General features: G+C 47.8%; 1 protein-coding gene across 1 annotated transcript in view; it reads right to left on the bottom strand.

Moving 5' to 3' along the window:
* Positions 1-15,775, bottom strand: part of ZNF598 (zinc finger protein 598) — a 31,484-nt gene extending 15,709 nt beyond the window's left edge. The window contains exons 1-5 of the mRNA XM_029576596.1: positions 15,422-15,775; positions 7,936-8,048; positions 6,804-6,933; positions 6,238-6,449; positions 4,258-4,475 (exon numbers count right to left, since the gene is read on the bottom strand). Of these exons, the coding sequence (XP_029432456.1) occupies positions 4,258-4,475; positions 6,238-6,449; positions 6,804-6,933; positions 7,936-8,048; positions 15,422-15,586 (838 nt within the window). The 5' untranslated portion in view covers positions 15,587-15,775. The remainder of the gene's footprint in view (positions 1-4,257; positions 4,476-6,237; positions 6,450-6,803; positions 6,934-7,935; positions 8,049-15,421) is intronic.
* Between the last annotated feature and the right edge of the window lie 6,891 nt (positions 15,776-22,666).

Raw genomic sequence — 22,666 nt, 5'->3', positions numbered from 1 at the left:
ACTGTTACAACACGACAAAGAAAATCAATATCAGCAATATAAAACAAATAAATACAACAGAAAAATTCATACAACGTACAACATTAGCAACAGAAAACCAATGCAGAGTCCACAACAAGGAGAAGCAGCTTTCTAGTATAGGAAAATTGGTTCTTACTTGCTAATTTTCATTCCTGGAATACCACAGATCAGTCCAGAGAAGTGGGTTTTGCATCCCTAACAGCAGATGGAGGCAGAGAAGGAAAACTTTGAACCACTGCTACATAACTGAGTGCGCCACCTGCAGTCCCTCAGTATTGACCTGTACCCAAGCTGTCTATGCCCCAAAACCCAAATGAGTTCCCATCTGGGGCAAGCAGAGAATCAAAGTTGGAGCCCCCTACAAACCTGGAACCCCAACATCAGCAATGAAAACTCCCAACCCTAACTGTTTAACATATATACAATCTTTGCAAATACAGCATTGTCAGCACCCAGAAGTGGGGAAGATCTTTCGAAAAACCAAGGGAACGAGCCTTCCTGAATTCCAGGAACAGCAGGTAAGAACCAATTTTCCTTTCCTGTTCATACCCTGGATCAGTCCAGACAAGTGGGATGTACCCAAGCCCCTCTATTCTGGGTGGGAATTTGAAAGACCTGCGCGCAACACACTTTCCCCAAAAGTAGTCTCTTCTGGCGCTCGCACATCCAAGCGGTAACGTCTGGTAAAAGTGTGAAGAGAAGACGTCGCCATTCGACAAATCTCCTGCAGAGAAAGCAGCTGACACTCGCTCATGAGGTGGACTGCACCCTGGCTAAGGTGAAAAGAGGACACCACCTTAGGCAAAAAGGAAGGAACCGTATGAAAAGAAACTCCATCCTCTGAAAAACGCAGGAAAGGATCCCTACATGATAACGCCCGTAGTTCAGGTATTCATCTGGCCGAACAGAGAGCCACCAGAGAAATAGCCTTCAGGGTTAAATTCTTCAACACCACCCTCCACATAGATTCGAAAGGCAGACCACAGAGCACCCGAAGCACTAAATTAAGGTTCCAGGCCGGACAAATTCTCTGCACCAGAGGACACAGATGCTTCGTCCCTTTGAGGAAACGAATTACATGCAGATGAGACACGAATCCTACCTCGAAGGGATCTCAAGGCTGCCAACTGAACCTGAAAGGAATTATAAGCCAGACCCTTCTGCAAAAAAGCTAGAATATGCAGAATGTCCATCTTCATCAGATGTACCTTGTTGTGCAAACACCATAACTCAAACACTCTTCACTCCCCACACTCGGACATACGCCACTGACGTGGAAGGTCTTCGGACCTGAAGCAGTTGCAATCACCGGCTCCGAATTATCCTTCAGATGGAGTTGACGCCTCTCAAAACCAAGTCGCTGGATAGAAGCGATCCTTCCGGTCTGAAAATACGGGTCCCTGACGCAACAGCCCTGCCAGATGGGTCAGGCTAGCCGCAGAAGGTCCATAAACCCCAGCACAACCACTTGGGTGCTACCAGAATCACCCTGCCTGGCTGAAGCTTGATTCGGCACAGAACTCAACCTACAAGAGGCCATGGCGGGAAGATGTACAGAAGCTGACGCGATAGCCACGGCTGAATTAGAATGTCAATGTCCTCCGAACCAACCTCCTTTCTGTGACTGAAGAACAGAACCACCTTCGCATTGCCTGGAGTCACCATGAGGTCCTCCGCCGATCTGCCCTACCTCGCCAGAAGGCAAAAGCTTCCACCGATAACTCCCACTCTCCGGGATCCAGGTATTGTCTGCTGAAAAAGTCCGCCTGCACATCATCCACCCTTGCGACATGGGAAGCTGCTATCCTCTCCAGATGCTTTTCCACCCAAACAAACAGCTCTTGCGCCTCCCACCCTACCAGATGACTCTGGCGATTGATGTATGCCACTGTCATCATGTTGTCCGAAAACACTCACATTGACTTGCCTCGAACGACTGAAAGAAAACGCCAGTAAGGCCTTGTGCACTGCCCTGGTCACCAGACAACTGATGGACCATGTCGCCTCTTCTGGCGACCACCGACCCTGGGTTGACTTCCCCAACAAACCGCCCCACCATCCAGAGAGGCTGGCATCTGTGGTCACCACCACTCAGTCAGGCACTTCCAGATCCATTCTTTTCTCCAGATTGGATCAAGACAGCCACCATGAGAGACTGGACCTGGCATCCTGCGGCAACGATAAAGGAAGCTGAAATTCCTCCATAAGCGGGTCCTAACAGGGTAGCAGCACCCCCCTGCAGAGGACGCATATGAGCACACGCCCATGGCACTAACTCCAGCGTAGACGCCATGGAACCCAGAACCTGCAAGTAATCCCAGACCCAATAGCCTCTGGATCTGATCTTGTAACTTGACTATCCTCTCTGTAGTCAGAAACACTTTCCCGAACCGAATATCAAAGCGTGCCCCAGATATTCCAATGACTGGGCCGGCATCAGCTGACTGTGCTAGGTTAGTCACCCAGCCCTGGACTGCGTGAACACCCTTCACTTCTGACTTCGCCCCGATCGACCAATCGTCCAGGTATGGGTATTGCCAGGATACCTTCCTTCTTGAGAGCCGCTGCCACCATCACCATCACCTTCGTGAATGTGCGCAATTCTGTCGCCAATCCAAAGGATAGAGCCTGGAACTGGAAATGCTATGCCAGGACCACAAATCTCAGAAACCTCCAGTGGTCGGCCCGAATGGGGATATGAAGATAAGCCTCTGTCAAGTCCAATGCTGCCAGAAACTCCCCTTTCTGCACCACCGCTATGACGGTGCACAATGACTCCATCCAAAATCGTGGCACCTGGAGGGCAGCATTGACCTTCTGCAGATCTGGAATGAGGCGAAAAGAGCCTTCCTTCTTTGGAACGACAAAGTACACGGAATACCGACCGTGCCACCTCTTGAGGAGGCAGCGGTGCAATGGCGCACAGGAGCTGTAATCAATCCAGAGTATCCCGCACCACCTCCCACTAGCTGTGGGAGATGCAGCAGGAGACCTCAAAGTTGTCCCTGAGCGGACGAGAAAATTCTAAGGCATAGCTGTCTCTCACCACCTCCAGGACCCACCGGTCTGATGTGATTTTGGTCCACTCCTGGTAAAAAAAAAAAAAAAAAAAAAAAAAGAAAAAAGGGACAACTGTCCTCCAATGGCCACCGGAGAGGAGCAGATCAACCCACCTTCATTGCCCCTCCTTGTTTCTGCCACCCCTTTGAGAGGCACCGTCCCTCTGGGGTCTGCGCTGGCTCCAAAAGGACTGCTGCCTGCCAGAACATTTGCCCCCACAAAATCTCCTAACTTCCCAAAAGCGAGCGTGCGGCGGAAATGACTTCTTAGGGGCCTTCCTGTCCTCTGGTAATTTATTACCTTTGGACTCTCCCAACTGCGTCATGAGCTGCTCCAGGTCCTCCCCAACGAGCAGCTTCCCTTTGAAGAAGAGATCTGACAGTTATGCCTTAGACCATACTTCTAGCGGAAGACCGGATCATGTCGTACAGAGCATCGGCCACATAGGCCACTCCTGCCTCAGCCACTGTTCCCGACCGCTTATCATGGGCCTTCTGCACCCAGCACAAACAGGCTCTCTGCATTAAACTTCCAAGGGAGTCCTGAGGACCTGAAATGGCCAACGGAGCTTCAGCTCCTCTGATCCTCCCCGGGGCTTCCAGAACCGGCCCAGCTGCCTTCTCATTTCTGCCGCCCCCCACCCTCCTTGGGGCACAATTGAGGCAAAACGTGGCCGAATTGAGGCAAGCCCGACTCAAACCACAGCTACGACAAAAGGTGCCGCGCAGGAGTCGCATGCCGGCGCGGTCAGGCCTAGAAATAACCCCTGCTCGCACCTCTACCATCTGCTGGAGTCAGAGAAATACTGAGGGACTGCAGGTCTGCACCTCTACCATCTGCTGGAGACAGAGAAATACTGAGGGACTGCAGGTGGCACTTGAGGTTATGTAGCAGTGCCTGAAAAGGTTTTATTCTCTGCCTGCATCTGCTGGTAGGGATGCAAAACCCACTTGTCTGGTCTGATCTGGGGTATGAACAGGAAATACCATAGAGAAGAAGTGTGTTTTCAGCAATTTCCTAACACAAAGTAAGCCTGACTGTACCCTAATTTCCTCAGGCAAGTTATTCCAGACTAGGGGCATATGGAGTCCCCTAAAGCTTTTCAGGCTAAGCGACACTAATTATGAGTACGGAGCACATCGAGCAAGACAGGAACAAGGCGTCAGTACTGCTCACCCTCATTCCTTCGCTGATGGCGGAGGGTGTAGTTAAACTGAAGGTCGATCTGTCGGTTCTGCCTGGCCTCAGCCCGGTTCTTGCTGTGGAAGGAGGTCTTGTGCGCTTTGTAATCTATCTCTGTTCGAAAAGCGTGCGTGAACTGCTCATCACTGCACTGACCCTCTTCACACAGGAAGTGAGTTTCACGAAAGTGCTCCCGCAGGTAATCGTAATCACTGGAAAAGGACAGCCTCACTTATTTCAAACATTTAACAGCAAAGCAGAATCTCTGCGAAGCTCATTTATAAAAGAAATCCCAGGCCGAAGCAATGGTTTGCAATCTGGGACTTTCACAGAGAAATTAAAGGTTTTGAGATGTGGATTTTCAGAATCCTTTTCACTCACATGTAATCCTTGCTCTGGCCATGAAACAGAAAACCCCCCACAAGTACTTCCTGTGCGCTCTGTTTGGGGTGTGGTTCTGCCAGGTGCAGCAGAGCATCTCTTTACTCTGTCTGCACTTATGTAGCTTAGGACGTCTGCCTGCTTATTTTCCGCAACGTTCAGGCAGGGAGAATGCACAGAACGCAGATGCTAGAAGTGAGCAAACGTCGCACGCTGGCACACTGCGTGATGTGCTGAGTGATCTAATTTACGGAGTGAATTTCAACATTGTTTACTGACTGAGATAATGTCAGCTAATTCTACCTATGCAGAAACACTAGCTGGGAATTTCATGGGTTTCTGATCACTGGGTATAAAACAATGATGCAGTGTAAATACAGAGGAGGCGTAATCCCGCCAAGTGTCCTACTAACATTATCATTTCTGCTAACCTATAGTTTGGTGGGGTTTTTTGTGAGAAATAACGATACTTGATTGAAGTTTGGATTTCTCCACTTGCAGCAATCTCTGAGACTATTGTATCACATTTACTGCACCGAGAGGTACAATTCATAGAGCATAGCGATAAGCTCCACAGGCTGACGCCAGCAGGCAGCTGTTTATTTCATTTATAGACTATTTTTTGGCACTTCAAAGTGGATTATGTTCAGGTACTGGAGGGTTTCCCTGGCCCCAGCGGGCTTCCCAATCTAAAAGGCCGATACAGTAAAATTCACGGGAGAGCAGGTGAGCACCCACTCCCCTGTGCGCGCGATTCAGTAAACTAAAATATTTAAATTAGGGCCGGCGGTAAAAAGAGGCGCCAGGGACACTAGTGCGTCCCTAGCGCCTCTTTTTGGACAGCAGCGACGGCCGTCAGCAGGTTTGAGAGCTGACGCCTGTTCTCGAGCCCGCTGACAGCCACGGGTTCGGAAACCGAATGCCGGCAAAATTGAGCGTCCAGTTTTCAACCTGCGAGCCGTGGGCCGATTTCAAAATTTATTTTTTTTTTAACTTTTGGGACCTCCGACTTAATATCGCCATGATATTAAGTTGGAGGGTGCACAGAAAAGCAGATTTTACTGCTTTTCTGTGCACTTCCCCGGCAGAAATTAACGCCTACCTTTGGATAGGCGCTAATTTCTGAAAGTAAAATGTGCGGCTTGGCTGCACATTTTACTTATCGAATCGCGCGGGAATAGCTAATAGGGCATCTGCATGTTGCGGGCGCTATTAGGTTCGGGGGGGGGGGGGGGGTTGGATGCGCGTTTTTGACGCGCTATTACCCCTTACTGAATAAGGGGTAAAGCTAGCGCGTCCAATCGCGGGTTAACAGTGCGCTCCGGAGCCCACTGTACTGTATCGGCCCCTATGTTTGTAACTGAGGCAACAGAGGGTAAAGTGACTTGCCCAAGGTCACAAGGAGCGACAGTGGATTTGAACTGTGGTTCGTAGCCTGCTTCTCTAATCACTATGCAAGTTTAAATAAAGCATTATCTACATGTCGGTCAAAAGGGGGTAGAAGGTAGGATGTGAATGGCTCAAGTCCCACTGAATTCCCATCCCTGCAGGCTCAATAAGGAAGCTGTGCCTGCCAAGCAGGGCGTAACAGACCTGTAGTATTCCTGGGCGCCATCAGAATCACAGAAGTGGCAGAAGTAGTGATCTTTTCGCAGGTGTTTCAGCAGTTCATCATTGTCCAGATACCGTTCATCACAGAATTTGCACAGTGGATGCCCACGGTGTGAGGTATCATCAGGGTCGCCATGTATTCGATGCCGAGCAAGGTCCTTGCGAGAATACCACTTACGTTCATATGTAAAGTTCTTAAAGAAAAAAAGAGAGAGAGAGAGAAACTAAGTAAATTATGCAAAATGCTAAATGTGCATGATAAAATGCTTGGAGCCATGGCCAAAGCCTCAACAATGCTAACATTAGGCACTGGAGTTCTGAACTGTCACTTCCAAACTTACAAAACTCTCAGTCATGAAGAAATTGGTTATCAAACCCCTTGTACAAGGGTACTAGCAAGTCACTAATATCTCACAGGCTTCAGGTAAAAAAGAAAAACAGAAGTCCTTAGCAGCGCATTCCATTTATACGGTGGTTAATACACATGAAAGCATCTCACGTTGTAATTTGCTTATTCCTTGCACCAGCTTTCTGTCACCACTGCTTACCTTCAGGTGCTTCACACAAAGCTTACAGCAGAAGAGCTCGTGTTGTTTCCTCATGTGCTGTTCCAAATCCAGGAAGGAGCGAAAGGCTTGCACATCTGGACACAGGGAGCACTGATGCTGCAGCAGCCGCCTAAAGTAGGAAAACAGCTGTCAGAGGGAGACTCTGGATCTCGGAAAGCATCTGTCTCAGCAGCTTTCTAAACACGTTGTTAGGATTCAGCCTGGACAATTACTGTAAGGCAGGGGTCCCTAAACTACAGCTTGCAGAGGTCATTGTTCTGGAGGAAGGGGTTCCAAGATCCCAGCAGCCAAAGATGCCTGAGCTGGGGGGGGTGTGGGAAGAGTGAGAGAGGAGCTGCCCATGGTACATCCCAAGGTGCCATGCAGTCCTGGCATTGTTGGCTACAGAAGGACTGCCGGTGCATGCTGGCAGCTAAAGGCCGGTGGAGATGCTGAAGGAGAAGACAAAGGAAGAGAACTGGGGGGAGCAGGGAAGAGAGAACGGGAGGAAGGAAGAAGCGAGGGACACCCCCAGATGCAGGGTTGCTAACTTCCGAGAAATCTTCCACGATTATTCCTGACAAGGATACCATCTTCTGCCTTACCCTTATAATCTTGCTCCCTACCTTCTAGCAATTTCAATCCCTGAAAGAGCCAGATATCCCCCTTGCTCAGTAATGTTAAGGACGACCTGACCTTCTCAGTTTTAAATGTTCTATGTGGACCTTCGGCTAAAAACTCTAAATTCAGAGGATCTTGCATGAGACCGACACTGGGTTACAGTAATAAACATTTGTATGCACATTTCACATGAAGAAAGCTCAACTGGAAATCCACTGGCCAGCTTGTGAAATCCGTGTGTTCTTCTTATATTGTGTACAGCATTAGCAGATATAAAACTAATTTCTCATGCCACAAGTGAGGATTCAGTCTGGACTGAGAAATACTTCTCTTAGTCAAACCACTGCCTCTTTATTCAGACCTCTCCCAGAGGACTGGAGGGTGCAACATACCGAGCGCTAATGGCCAAGCTGCCCTTACATTAGTCTTGACGAAATGAGGAACTATTCTGTATTCATTATTAAACTTCAAGACCTTGCATTTGAATCCCAGAGAGGTGACACACACATACCTATACAGGGAATATACGGTTTCATCAGTAAAATAGATGCCATATTTCTTTTCGCATTGCAAATGATGTGTTGCAATTGTAGAAAAAGATGACAATTTCTTCACAAAGACAACCTAAATGAAAACAAAAAGCATCATTGATAGCTTTATAAAGCGGGTTCTTTTCTCTTGGTTATAACAGGAAGCAACAGTTCTTCGGCTCGTGAAATTCTTGCAAGTTTCCGTGCTCTGCAGAATACTCATTCAGCTCCTGCTAAGCAGAAAATTAGTTCTATGCTACAAGGCAAAAGGCTCAGTTTTAAAGTGGTAGCAACACAGATTTTTTTCTCAAACTTATTTATTGCCTTTTGATAAAATAAAAACTCACTAATCAAAGTACAAACCCAAAAATTAAAAAAGAAATAACTGCAATAGTGCGCCATGTCTTGTCACATTCTGATATGCTTGGGTGTTCTGGAACACAATCCAAGCCGATACATGGTCTAATTTTCCTTGGCATGACGACACGTCTTCTTCCGAATATGTTACCAGTGAGATAATTTAATTACTACACGGTATTTACCTGAGACGTTAACCAAGTCTGCAGATGAAGCTGAGAAAAAAAAACAAAGAACTAAAGAGGAACTTCAGAAATGACAGGAAAGAGGGGTCAAGTTTTGCTTTCTGAGGCTCGAGGAATCTTCACTTCCATAATACTACAGGACACACAGCAATCTCATTTCTTAGCCTTGCTATGGTGCCTACTTGGGACTTTTCCAAAGTCTGCATTGTAACTTTAAATGACTGCACGCCCTCATTTGCTACATAGCATGGGAAGCCACACTAATTCACAGAATATAAGAATGATAAATAAATGGGGATCCCAAAAACAGAACATGTAAGGTCTGTCCTGTCTGCCTAATCCCGTTCTTGGTGCAGGCGATCTCTGACTTGATGAAACTCAATAGAAAAAACTAAGAGTGAAATCCAACTCCTGGTTTACTAAAGCAAAAGCAACTTCAAGTTCATGGCACTGGGTGTGATTCTGTCAGCCCAATCTTGAATCTCACTGGAAAAAACTAGCCAACCCCCTGCTGACCACAAATGGTCTGGAGCTTTTCTAATCAGGCTTTAGACCACATTTTAGTAAGATGACAGTACTGACGAGCATAACTAATGAACTACGATTATGCATGAGTGTGGTCAAGAAATCCTATTGATATTTCTTGACTTTTCTACAGCATTTGACGCAGTTGACTCTAGAGAGCCTAGTGCTACCCTGCAACTCCCTGTTACTAGGCTTACCATCAGGACTACTAAAACCACTACAGCTATTACAAAATGCCTCCGCTAGACTCTTACTAGGAAGAAGGAAATTTGACCACATTACCCCTTCAACTGATAGCTCTGCACTGGCTCCCAGTACAATCCAGAATTCATTTAATATCAACAACAACAACAACAACAACAACATTAACCCACGTTTAAAGGGAGTGCCTCTTCAACCATACATCCCACAGAGAGCCCTAAGATCACAAAACAAAGGTCTTCTAAAGGTGCCCACAATACGGAACACACATCTAACACAAATAAGAGACAGAATGTTTTCCATAGCGCGCCCTAAACTATGGAACGCGCTTCCAGAGTCTCTACGCCAATAACAGATAGAAAGCATTACAAAAAAGAACTGAAAAGCATTTCTAAAAAGCCAAGTTATGAACTAACATAAAACTCCAATATGCTGATAACATCACTGTCAAAACTCCAAACTATGCTAACAGACTGAGCAATATGTACTGAGTGAGGTTAAATAAGAAGTATAATATATAGGATAATGAAATGAAAACCACAGGTTATAACTCTTCAAAGCACACTAATTACCTTGTAATTAATGTTGATGAACCGATTCAGAATACCCATATACTGCTGAGATGAATTAGATCTTTGATAAGGGATACTGCAAAAGGATAATCAGAAAATGTTGTCTCTTTGCAGATACCACAGTCTGCAGCTGGGTGGCCAGCCAGGTACTTGTAGCCTGGACTTGGTCTGACCCATCTAGCAATTTCTTATGTTCTTAATTTCTTATGTTCTTCAGGAACAGTCTAGAGTCTGGCAGCTAAGATAGAGTCTGGCAGCTAAGATATAATGCTAAACATGCAGGGTCATTCATTTGGACTACAAAAACCCAAAGGATAGGTACAGAATAGGGGGCGAAATTCTTCTACACACAAGTCAAAAGAGTGGGATCTAGTGTGATTGATCCAGGTGGCCAAACAGGTGGCTACAGAGATGGAAAAAGCAAAAAAGATGCTTGGGTGCATAGAAAGAGGAAAGGTCAGCAGAAAAAAGTAGGTGATATTATCCCTGTATAAGTCCCTCGTGAGACCTCATTTGGAATACTGTGTACAGTTCTGGAGACCTCTTCTTCAAAAGGATATAAACTGAATCCAGGGGGTGGCTACTAAAATGGTCAGGGATCTTCATTATACAGCCTAAGGGGATAGACGAAGATCTTAACATGTACATCCTAGAGCAGGGGTCGGGAACCCATGGCTCGCGAGCCAGATATGGCTCTTTTGAGGGCTGCATCTGGCTCGCAGACACGTGTCGCCATACTTCGCGGTTCCCCGCTGACCCAGCTGCTCCCCGGTCCTCCGCCGCCCGGGCTTAAAATGCTGTCAGCCCGGGCGGAACGCGGCAGGACAGCTGGAGTCAGCGGCACCGGCGTGCTCTCTTCTCCTCCCCCCCCCCCCCCCCCGCGGCCCGGAAGAGGAAGTGGAGAGCATCGGGTGCCTGCGCGGGAAGAAGAGACCACACTAGCGTGGTCTCTTCTTCCGCGCAGGCACCCGATGCTCACCACTTCCTCTTCCGGGCCGCGGGGGGGAGGAGAAGAGAGCACGCCGACTGGAGTCATCCGGGTGCCTGCGCGGGAGTCATCGGGTGTCAGCCGGGTGCCAGCGCTGGAGTCATCGGGTGCCTGCGCGGGTCTTCCCGCGCAGGCACCCGATGCTCTCCACTTCCTCTTCCGGGCCGCGGGAAGAAGAGAGCACGCCGGTGCTCTCTTCTTCCCGCGGCCCGGAAGAGGAAGTGGAGAGCATCTGGTGCCTGCGCGGGAAGAAGACTGCAGCGCGGCTCGGAGGAAAATGAAAATCTTCAACCGCGGCCGATGGGACTCCGCCTTCGCCTCCGCGAGGGCTGAAAATGAAGGAGGTTAGCGTTGGGAGGTGGCTGCTGCTGCCGCGAGTTCCCGGGGGGGGGAGGGGGAGAGAGTGAATGAGCGAGCAAGCATGTGTGTTTGAGATCCTGTGTGTGTGAGTGAGAGATTGCATGTATGTGAATGATTGAGAGCCTGTATATGTGAAAGAGAGTATGTCTGTGATTGAGATCCTGCCTGTGAGAGAGAGAGCATGAATGTAAGTTTACCATTGGGAACCTGTATGTGTAAGTTTGTAATTGAAAACCTGTTTGTTTGAAAGAGTATGTGTGTATGATTGAGATCCTTTGTGTGTGAGAGAGATCATGTGTATGTATGATTAAGAGCCTGTGTGTATAAGTAAGAGAGATCATGTGTGTCTGTGTCTGATTGACAGCTGGTTTAGGTGATGGAGCATGTGAGTATGTGATTGAGAGCCTGTGTTTAAATGAGAGAGAGAGACCATGTGTGTCTGTGTGTGATTGAGAGCTGATTTAGGTGAGGGAGCATGTGAGTATGTGATTGAGAGCCTGTGTTTAAATGAGAGAGAGAGACCATGTGTGTCTGTGTGTGATTGAGAGCTGATTTAGGTGAGGGAGCATGTGAGTATGTGATTGAGAGCCTGTGTGTAAATGAGAGAAAGAGAGGACATGTTTGTAAGCATGTGAATGAGAGTCTGTGTGTGAGAGAAAAAGACAGCATGTATTTATGTGATTGAAAGCCTGTGTGTGTGTAAGCGTGAAAAGATAGACAGCATGTGTGTAAGTGTAATTAAGAGCCTATATAAGTGAGAGAGAAAAAACATTTGTATATGTGAGTGACTGAGAGCATGTGTGTATAGGTGTGTCATTGAGAGCCAGTGTGAGAGAGAGCGCTGGTATGTGACAGAGAGGAGAAAGTTCCAAGCAAACCACCCCACCTCCTGCTAATTCAGAACAATCTCAGGACACCTGGATATCAAACGTTCCCAGGTATGCAGAGCAAAAAAATTTTTGTATCCTTATTATTTTTCATTACTGGATCTTTGTGTCTGCTATTTTGAAATATTTTGTTGGTATCTGGAAATGTTTTATATGAGTTTTTAATTATTGGATATTCCACTCATCAGCTGTTTCGAAATATGTTCTTTTTGTTAGTACAGTTTTACTGCTGATGATTTTATATTTCTTGATTTGTTTTATAAGGATGTGTGATGTTTCTTTTTTCCTTTGTTACACTGCATACAGAGACTCTGGCTTGTTGCAGTTTCCAATTCAGTTTTTGTCTGCATGCTTCTTGTTATGCGTTTTGGTCTCTTTATTCTATGTTAGGTGAGGGACAGCACGTGATTCAGGTGAGGTTTTCTGCTGGCGTGTAGTTTCTGTGTAGGACTCTATAGCAGCCTGACTTGGTCCGTTTTCCTAATAGGAGATGTATTGGTGTCTTAAGGCCTGGTGTAATATTTTCAGAGACTTATTGTACTTTAAAAGTGTGATCTTACATAAAATGCACACATTTACTTGTATTTAGTTTTAAACATATTGTATGGCTCTCATGGAATTACATTTTAAAATATGTGGCATTTATGGCTCTCTCAGCCAAAAAGGTTCCTGACCCCTGTCCTAGAGGAAAGGAAGATATAATACAGACATTCAAATACCTCAGAAGTATTGATGCACAGGTGGGGGGCCTCTTGACAGAAAGGAGACTTGAATGGGATAAGGTTAAAAGGGAATAGACTCAGCAGTAATCTAAGGAAATATTTATTTACAGAGAGGGTGGTGGATGCATGGAACGGCCTCCCAGTGGAGGTGGTGGAGACAAGAACAGTTTCTGAATCAAGAAAGCATAGAACAAGCAGAGGGAGCTCTCAGATGGAGTGACAGGAACTGTGAAGCTGAGCAGTTGTGTGGATGAGCAGACGAGACAGGCCGTATGGTCTTTTTCTGCCGTCACATTTCTATGAATGATCAATCTTGTGCCTGGACTGCTATAACTACTACATTTCTGTTCTACCTTCTACTTATGACAACACATGTATTTTGAGAACCTGTATATGTTTGAAAGTTAATATCCTGCCACACAAACTGGACCCTGGAAAATTAAATCTCTTGTTTAAATAAACAAAACTAAATAGATTAATTTTAAGGTATGTCACTTGAAATGGGCAATCTGACAGTTCTGCAGTCAAAGTGAGTAAAATAGGATAATTCACTCCCAAAGCTATTTGTCTTTCAAAGGTTGCTCTTTTCTAGTAATATTTGTGCATAACTTCTTCCAGAGAATTCTGGGCACATGAAATTGGGCAGGATTTTGTATACTGAGAGCATCAGAAACTGTGATAGTGCATCTAGAACTGAACAGCCAACCATGAATCACTAGCCTAGTCTATAAACCTCATTTCCAATTCATAATCACGCATTGAAAAGCAGGTCTACAAATACAGGAACACCCTGGGATGGACAAAATCTCTCCCTCTATATCTTGGCAACTTTCATCTGAGTTCTTAAAGGCCCTTGATCTACAACTGTTAAAGCCTGACATGTGCAAAGTCAGCACTGGAGAGAGAAAGGAACAGAAAAAGAAATGTGACAGTGTAAGTCAGAAAGGGGCCGATGTATCAAGATCCACGCTGATTTTTCTGCGTGGATTTTTTGGCGCAGGCGGCAAATACCAGCAGAAGCTCTGGATGTAATGAAGGCTGCCTGTACTAATTAGATCTGTGCATTAAATGCACGCACTCCACACATAAGGACATAATGCACGCAGTAACGAGCTCTGGTGGCCCTAGATAGGAGCAAGGCAGAAATCTGCACGGATACCCATCAGCGTGTGAACGCCTGCGATTGTCAGGGCAAAAGCCCTTCTTTTTCAAATTAGTGGTCCAGACGTTGATGTGAAGGTGGGCAGAGCAATATCCAACTCCCTCACGATGGCCAGCGGGAGCATGAAATGCAGAGGGGCCCTTCTTCCTTCTCTCCAGCCACCCTGCGCTCTCACTGCCCCGAGCTCCCGGCATCGCCGTGCATCGGTCATTGCCTCCTTTGCACATACCCAGGCGGCGCCCCCCCCCTCCTCCCGCCCCGGCGGAGCTCACCTTGTCCAGCTCCTCCCGGCATCGCCCGTGCATCGGTCATTGCCTCCTTTGCACATACCCAGGCGGCGCCCCCCCTCCTCCTCCCGCCCCGGCGGAGCTCACCTTGTCCAGCTCCTCCCGGCATCGCCCGTGCATCGGTCATTGCCTCCTTTGCACATACCCAGGCGGCGCCCCCTCCTCCCGCCCCGGCGGAGCTCACCTTGTCCAGCTCCTCCCGGCCTCGCCCGTGCATCGGTCATTGCCTCCTTTGCACATACCCAGGCGGCGCCCCCCCCCTCCTCCCGCCCCGGCGGAGCTCACCTTGTCCAGCTCCTCCCGGCATCGCCCGTGCATCGGTCATTGCCTCCTTTGCACATACCCAGGCGGCGCCCCCCCCTCCTCCCGCCCCGGCGGAGCTCACCTTGTCCAGCTCCTCCCGGCATCGCCCATTGCCTCCTTTGCACATACCCAGGCGGCGCCCCCCCTCCTCCCGCCCCGGCGGAGCTCACCTTGTCCAGCTCCTCCCGGCATCGCCCGTGCATCGGTCATTGCCTCCTTTGCACATAGCCAGGCGGCGCCCCCGGGCAGCTCACCTTGTCCAGCTCCTCCCGGCATCGCCCGTGCATCGGTCATTGCCTCCTTTGCACATAGCCAGGCGGCGCCCCCTCCTCCCGCCCCGGCGGAGCTCACCTTGTCCAGCTCCTCCCGGCATAGCCCGTGCATCGGTCATTGCCTCCTTTGCACATACCCAGGCGGCGCCCCCCCCTCCTCCCGCCCCGGCGGAGCTCACCTTGTCCAGCTCCTCCCGGCATCGCCCGTGCATCGGTCATTGCCTCCTTTGCACATAGCCAGGCGGCGCCCCCGGGCAGCTCACCTTGTCCAGCTCCTCCCGGCATCGCCCGTGCATCGGTCATTGCCTCCTTTGCACATACCCAGGCGGCGCCCCCCCCCTCCTCCCGCCCCGGCGGAGCTCACCTTGTCCAGCTCCTCCCGGCATCGCCCATTGCCTCCTTTGCACATACCCAGGCGGCGCCCCCTCCTCCCGCCCCCGGGCAGCTCACCTTGTCCAGCTCCTCCCGGCATCGCCCGTGCATCGGTCATTGCCTCCTTTGCACATAGCCAGGCGGCGCCCCCTCCTCCCGCCCCGGCGGAGCTCACCTTGTCCAGCTCCTCCCGGCATCGCCCGTGCATCGGTCATTGCCTCCTTTGCACATACCCAGGCGGCGCCCCCCCTCCTCCCGCCCCGGCGGAGCTCACCTTGTCCAGCTCCTCCCGGCACACGGCGCAGTAGCGCTGCTCGCACAGGACGCGCATCTTGGTGGAGCAGCGGTAGCAGATGGGATGCTCGCACTTGCCCAGGGCGAACACCCTCAGCTCCTGGCAGCAGAGCACACAGCTGCGCTCCGGGGCCTGGCCGGCCATGGCGGGGCCCGGGGGACAGGCGCCTTGCTCCCCTCGCACCCGGCTCCGCTTCCCGCCTCAGGCCCCGGTCCCACTTCAGCTCCCCGCCCGCTCAGGCCCCGGCAGCCGCTCGCGCACAGTACCGGCTGTCGGTGACGTCACCAAGGCTACCCATGGCAGCACCGGAAGTGCGGCGCCGTCTGCTATCGAGTGCTGCGCCCCTGCCCTAGAGCGTCTCGTGACTTCCGGTCCGCCGCTGTCCGTCCGGAGGAGGCTCCGGCGTTCCTCGCCTGCCCCTGGCTCGCCTCTGTTTCGTTCCGTTTTATACCGCTTCAAAGAGGTTTACATCAGTAACATAATCCATAAAGGGCATCAGTCTTTGTATTTATATCCCAAAACATTAAACCATACAAGGAATAAATCTAATAAAACATGGAAAGAACAGGACATTGATATCCATGTGAAAGGGGGCGGCACGCGCTTACTCTCCTTGCTGATCCTACAGCCCTTTTACATCCTTGAACATCTGTGGTACTGCGTGCAGACAGCGCTAGGGAATTCCCCAAGGAAAGGCTCTTCCCCCAACTTACTGCCAGATCGAAGGGAGGATCAAGTAATGAAGACTGCAATCCTTACCAAATCAAAAATACATTCAGAACATAAGAAGTGCGATGCGGAGTCAAACCAAGGGCTCCTGGGCCAGCATCCTGAACCGAAAAATTGCCAACAAATTAGAGAACCCACTTCAGTAGACTCATTAGGCATCCAATAATCCAATGCACGGTCCAACAGTAGGAGTCCCCACTCAGGAAAAGGATCCAGGTGTCATCGTCGATAATCCGTTGAAATCTGCTCAGTGTGCAGCAGCAGCCAAGAAAGCAGAGTGCTGAGGATTATTAGTGTATATCTGCAGAGCAAGAGACAGCTCTAGCAGACAATAGGCCGGATTTTAAAAGGCCCACGTGCACAAAAATTGGGCTTTACGTGCGTGGCTGAGCCAGGCGCACACTGCGCGCATTTTCAAAAGGGCCCAGCCACGCACGTAAAGCCCGATACGCGCACAAGTGCCGAGCCCTGAAAAAGGGGTGGGCTGGAGCAGGATGGAGGCCAGCCGCGGCAGCGGCAATTAGCTGCTGTTCCGGGAAAGTGTGTGCTGGCAGCTGGCCGGGGCACACAAACTAATTCTGCTCCAGGGAAGCAGTAAGTAATAAAAAAAACGTTAGTTGATAGGAAGGGTTTAAGGGGTGGGGAGGAGAGGAGAGGAGAGGGGAAGAGGGAGAGAGTTTAGGTAGGGGGTAGGGAACTTCCCTCCTAGTCTGCTCCTTAATTGGAACAGACTGGGAAAGAACTGGGGGAGGCTCGATTGCGACACCGTGCTCAGTTTACAAAAATTCCCCCACCCCCACCCCCGCACACGCCACCCGCTCATGTGAGCAGCCGTCCGACTTTATCAGATGCACATGCCAGGAACCGCGTGCACATGGATTCACGCACGCCTCTTTTAAAATCTACCCCATAATGTGTACGCACAAAACTGCAACTGTGGTGCTCCTGATCCATACCAGAAAAAGAAACATTGCCAGTGGGGAGATCTAACAAGCAGACAAAAGGGACGCATCTAAACCACTGGCGCTGTGGTAAGACTGAAACTCAGATAGAAGAGAGAGAGCCTGTGGGAACAGGAAAGATATAATGTTGGGGGGACAATAGTGAGCTAAGATGAAAAGAAACAATCCACTGTCATGACGCTGAGATAAGAGGAAGCAGGTAAACAAATAAACATTTTCTATATAAGCAGCTAATGAGCAAGCAGAAAACTGAAGGAACTTGGACAGTGACTGCCAGGCCCTTCCAGATACTCTGTCTTGTTTTGCATATCAATAAATGCTTCTGACCTGACTGAGTATGGTATGGTTTTAGCCCCCTTATACCAGACACAAAACTCAGAGATATTTAAAAAAATATAATAAAATATTTATTATGGTAAATAAATGATTGCCAATCACACTATGTGTGTCTGGAAGGAAGAATGCATAAGATCCCTCCATGCCTATATCACAATCTTACAAGGCTTATATACATTTTTTCCTAGTTACTTTTGCCTTGATTATTTCTAAATGCGTCACTCTGGCCTGGCTTCCTTTCCCTAGACCACCTGCACCCCAATATCTGTTCTCCTTCTTCCTTTCGGGTCCAGCTTTCCATTCTTTTTTCATCTCCTCACTTTGTAGGAAGACTCTCCTTTGTAGTTGGTTCTCATATAGCCCATAGCACATGTCATGCGAGATGTCCCTCACTTCTCGCTGACTTAGGCCCACATCCTGTAGTTGTAATTAGTTGCTTTCCTTTCAGCACGTATTTGATGTGCTGGCACAGGCTTAGTAAGGTCTAATACAGCAGTCCAGCAGTCAGAATTATACAGTACCGAGTCTGTTTATCTGTAAACACAGGCATAAGCACTGTAAGAAGCCTTCATTAGGAAAAGAATGGAGAATAAAGCAGAGAATATCACACTGCCTCTGTATTGCTCCATGGTGCGTCCTCATCTTGAGTATTGTGTGCAGTTCTGGTCACCACATCTAAAAAAATATAGCAGAATTAGAAAAGGTACAGAGAAGGACAACCAAAATGATAAAGGGGATGAAATGATTCCCTATGAGGAAAGGCTAAAAAGGTTAGGACTCTTCAGCTTGGAGAAGAGACGGCTGAGAGGGGGATATGATAGAGGTGTTTAAAATAATGAGTGGAATGGAACGAGTAAACATTAATCAGTTTTTACTCTTTCAAAAAGTACAAAGACCAGGGGACACACAATGAAGTTACTGGGTAATACATTTAAAACTGATAAGAGAAAATATTTTTTTATTCAAAGCATAATTAAGCTCTGGAATTTGTTGCCAGAGGATGTGGTGAAAGCTATTAGTGTAGCTGCATTTAAAGAAGGTTTGGACAAGTTCCTGGAGAAAAAGTCTATAAACAATTATTAAGGTGGAGCTGCAGAAATCCACTGCTTATCCTTGGGATAAGCAGCTTGGAATCTCTCTATCCCTTGGGAAGCTGCCAGGTACCTGTGACCTGGATTGGCCACTGTGGAAACAGGATTCTGGGTTTGATGGATCTTTGGTCTGAACCAGTATGACAAGTCTTAGGTTCTTATGTTCTTCCATGCACGTCTCAGATATTTAGTATGGGGTAGATTTTCAAAGGGGTACGCACATAGGATACGCGCGTACCCCCTGAAAACCTACCCCAAACCCCCCCCCCCCCGCGCGCCATCGAGCCTATTTTGCATAGGCTCGGTGGCGCGCGTAAGTCCCGGGACTTACGTGTGTCCCGGGGCTTGCATGGAGAGGCGTTTCGGGGGCGTGGCGCGGCGCGGGTGACACGACATTTCGGGGGCGGCGCCGCGGGCATGGTTTCGGCCCGGGGGCGTTCCGGGGGCGTGGCCGCGCCCTCCAGAACAGCCCCCGGGTCAGATGATGGCGCGCGCGCAGATTTATGTCTGCCTCCGGCAGGCGTAAATCCAGCGATAAAGGTAGGGGGGGGTTTAGATAGGGCCGGGGGGGGAGGTGGGTTAGGTAGGGGAAGGGAGGGGAAGGTGAGGGGAGGGTGAAAGAAAGTTCCCTCCGAGGCCGCTCTGATCGGCCCAAAATCGGCAGCCCTGCGCGCGCCAATCCCGGATTTTAATGGATTGAAATCCCGCGTAGTTCGCGCCTGGTGTGCGAACAAGAGTACGCGCTCGCACAAAATGATAAAATCTACCCCTATGTTTCTGATCATTAAAATAATTCTGCGTCATGTTCCAAGTTCTTTGTCCTTGCATTTTGTTAAGTAGTTCAGTCTGAACTCTTACTGCTGCATGGTCTGAAAAACATTTCTCTTATATTTTACACATCGCAACCCTTAGCAAAAAAACACATCTCAGATAAATGGCATTTATTTATTTATTTAAAAATGTTTGATTACCACTTTTACAAAATAAAATTGATCAAAATGGTTCACATACATGCACATACATAATAGAAAATTCAAAACCAAACAGAATATAGTATAAAACAGAATAAAAACAGAGTAAATAACAAAAATAAAACAGACTGATAAAATATGATATAAAAAATGAGTAATGAATAAAATTAGTATCCAGTTTCAGTAAACAAAAGGACACAAGACAAAAACATATTGTTGGGTAATATAGCTGAGAAATGAGGGAGAGATGTTAATGGAGAGAAATTAGGAGTGTGCTGACAAAATCTAGTATATTTAATTATTTATTTAGGACTTTTTTATACCGAAGATCATGTACAAGTACATATCGCTTCGGTTTACAGAGAACCAAAAATAGGAAATTACAGCAAACAGAATGAACAAAAAATTGAATTGAACATGGAATTACATGAGAGGATTAAGGGGAATTACGAAAAGGCAAACGTGAAAATCAAACATGGATTACATGATAAGGAATAAGGGGAACTTCAAGAAGTCAAACACATCCGACCTAAGTACTATAATGTGGGATCGGGTAAAAGGGACTTTAAGTAAAAGCTCTTGAGAAGAGCCAGGTCTTCAGTTTGGTTTTTTTTGAAAGTATAAACTGTAGAATGTTCCTCGTCAAGATGTTTGAGTCTCTACAATCCAAAAACCTGGCGTTCTCCACATGGCAAACTCACACCAATATCCTTTTGGTTTCTCCTTTGTGTTCTTGAAGCTTTACAGACTATATATAGGTTAAATGTTTGACATTTCCACCTGTGACAAATAGTTACTCATCCCATTGTACCAGTTTTGCCAATGTAGCACTGAAGAAGCCTTGTGAATATTGATTGGATGCGTAAAGATTGCAAACTGCTATTTTTTGACCATACAATGTACCTAAAACAATTATAAGCCTCCTATTGTTGTCTGTAAATTGCCTTTCCATTTCAAAGGGAGCCTTCTTATTAATCAAGATAGTTGCTACTCTTTGTCTCCCTGTAAAGCAAGAAATAAAACCATGTGCCACCCACTCACATTTTAATTTCTGGTGTTTCTGATAATCCAAATGGGTTTCCTGAACAAAAGTAATATTGGTTTTCAACTTCCTAAATGTTAAACGCATTTTCTTCCTTTTTTATTGGAGACTGTAACCCATCAATGTATAAAGTACAGATTGTCATACTAGCCACAGTGCAACAAAAATACGATTTTAAGTTTCAAAAATAAGACGGTTTCAATTGTGAGGACCTCTTGTCAAGTCCTCTTGCTTTACACAAACTCTAGTATAAAATTCCAAATTTCCATGCCCATGATGCTCACATCCCAAACAACTACACTCATTCCACTCACACAAACACAATCATCATTCACGTCCCTCCCACGCATAAAGAACCAAAAAGAACCTGTGTCCTTTTTGTTTCACGGATTCGGAAAATGGACGCTGGCATAATTAAGTGTCTGTCTTCTGACCCACGGGCTGCGGGCCGATTTTACATTTTTATTTAAAATTTTTATATTTTTTTTATTTTTGGGGCCTCCGACTTAATATCGCTATGATATTAAGCCGGATGGTTACAGAAAAGCAGATTTTTCTGTACACTTCCCTGGCGCCAGCAGAAATTAACGCCTGCCTTTGGGCAGGCATTAATTTTTGAAAGTAAAATGTGCGGCTTGGCTGCACATTTTGCTTTCTGGTTCGCACGGGAATAACTAATAGGGCCATCAACATGCATTTGGATGTTGTGGGTGCTATTAGTTTCGAGGGAGTTGGCTGCACGTTTTCGACGTTTTCGGGCCGATACAGTACAGTGCGCTCCGCTGGAGCGCACTGTACTGTATCGGCCCAAAAGTTCATGAAAGAATTGTGGAATTATAAACCTTCAGTGTAGTCTGTACTCAACTCATGAACCTGTCACCTGCATGAAGAGTGAGCGAGTTACAGGGTTTGGTTTCATATTCAGCATATCTGCAGTGCTTTTACAACTGGGCAGATCTATGCACTCACCTAAGCTCCTTCCAAAGGCGATCTCTGCATTCCACGTTAGCCAAGCTGCCTACTTGCTTTTCAAGACCACTCGCTCACAGAGGAGAATGGGCTCTTCACTCCATGCACTGTAAAGGAGCCCTGGTACATCACTTGAGAAGGACTTAAACCACTCTGTCGAGCTTCTCAGCTGTTTGGTTCCTTTGATGCTGATAAATTGGGTCAGGCAGTTGCCAAATGAACTGTCTAATTGACTAATGGACCGTATCATGCACTGTTATGTAGTGGCTTTCTATCTTGCAGGTTCCAAACTCTGTCAAGGCTCATTAAGTGAGAGCCCTGGCAACTTCAGTGGCTCTTCTCAGGGCCACTTCTTTTGAAGCCATTTACTAAGCCATTACTTGGTTGTCAATCACTCCTTTACGTCCCTCTACTGTCTGTACGACAAGTCCCGAAGAAACAGTAAGTTTGGGCAAGCAGTTCTGCGCAGCCTGTTCAGCCAGTAGTCACTCCCCACTTGGTGGGTTCCAAGTTAGTTCTCTCCATGCCTAAAGGATGATTCATGTCTCTTTGTCAATTGAGAAAGCAATTTTGCTTACCTCTAAACAGGGTTCTCTGTCTCCTGGTGAGTCAACTACCTTGCTAAAGCTTAAACTCTGAGTGCCTGATGCAATAAAGTGCACCCAGCCTAGTGATGCTTGTTTTGGATGTGCTAAACTAGCACCTGATGAAATAAGGGGATTACATGTAGATGAGGCTATTAGCTATTACCCCCCAGGCAGAAAATCGCTGGGCGCCCAACGCAAACATCACAAATTTAACTTCAGCACAGGAGTTGGCCTTAAGTCATTCTGCAAGTCAAGGGCTCATGGCAACAGCTGCCTCTGGCCATGGCGTGCGGGCTCCCTTCAGCCCTGCCCCGCACTGCCTCTCCCACTCCTGCTTTCTCCAGAGCTGGTTTTGCCTTTCCCTCCCTCCCCTCCTTTCACCGTACCCCAGGTAGATTTGAGCTGGGCTGGGCTGGGTTTTCCTGCAGAAAAGGGGCTGTCCAGTACTTCCTGAAACATTTCCTCTTGTCGGACATTCGTGGGGATGGGCTTTTGGTTTTTTTAAGTAACATCACAGCCATCAAGCGCCTGTTGCAA

Source organism: Rhinatrema bivittatum, chromosome 14 (genome assembly GCF_901001135.1).
Source record: "Rhinatrema bivittatum chromosome 14, aRhiBiv1.1, whole genome shotgun sequence".
In the NCBI taxonomy this organism is placed as follows: domain Eukaryota; kingdom Metazoa; phylum Chordata; class Amphibia; order Gymnophiona; family Rhinatrematidae; genus Rhinatrema; species Rhinatrema bivittatum.
Note: the sequence above shows the minus strand (reverse complement) of the source record. Positions and strands in the feature narration are given on the sequence as shown.